Below are 345 nucleotides of genomic sequence, written 5' to 3'. Positions count from 1 at the left end.
ACACATACACAGTCACTCCTTCGCATTCACGGTGCATTACTCACTGCAGCCCGATGCTTCATGCAAGCACATCTATTACTCACCGCACAATGTCATAGTGAGGGAGGTGCTTTCATTGGAAGACAACAGCCTGGAAACATCTGACACTGTTTTTGTGCTTGTGTGTGTGTGTGTTTCCAGGTCTCCTCTCAGTGACGAGCTGAGGGCAGGGTGTTTGTCTTGAGAGGGAGGCTGAGTTACCGTGGTAACAGACATGCCAAAACCGGACCTGCTCTGCCTAGTTCAGCTGCTGGACAGCAATATCGAAACCTTCAAAGTCAGCGTGCGTAACACACACACACACAC

At 50.1% G+C, this 345-nt stretch overlaps 1 protein-coding gene across 1 annotated transcript in view; it reads left to right on the top strand.

Annotated features, from left to right (window-relative positions):
• Positions 1 to 180: 180 nt before the first annotated feature.
• The window catches only part of ptpn3 (protein tyrosine phosphatase non-receptor type 3), a gene marked incomplete at its 5' end in the record, with an annotated part of 15,590 nt that continues 15,425 nt past the window's right edge, over positions 181 to 345 (top strand). Inside the window, 1 exon segment of the mRNA XM_035672349.1 lies at positions 181 to 322. Within this exon segment, the coding sequence (XP_035528242.1) occupies positions 254 to 322 (69 nt within the window).

Source organism: Morone saxatilis, unplaced genomic scaffold (assembly GCF_004916995.1).
Source record: "Morone saxatilis isolate NCDOM2014 unplaced genomic scaffold, NCSU_SB_2.0 Contig24, whole genome shotgun sequence".
Taxonomy (NCBI): Eukaryota; Metazoa; Chordata; class Actinopteri; family Moronidae; genus Morone; species Morone saxatilis.
Note: the sequence above shows the minus strand (reverse complement) of the source record. Positions and strands in the feature narration are given on the sequence as shown.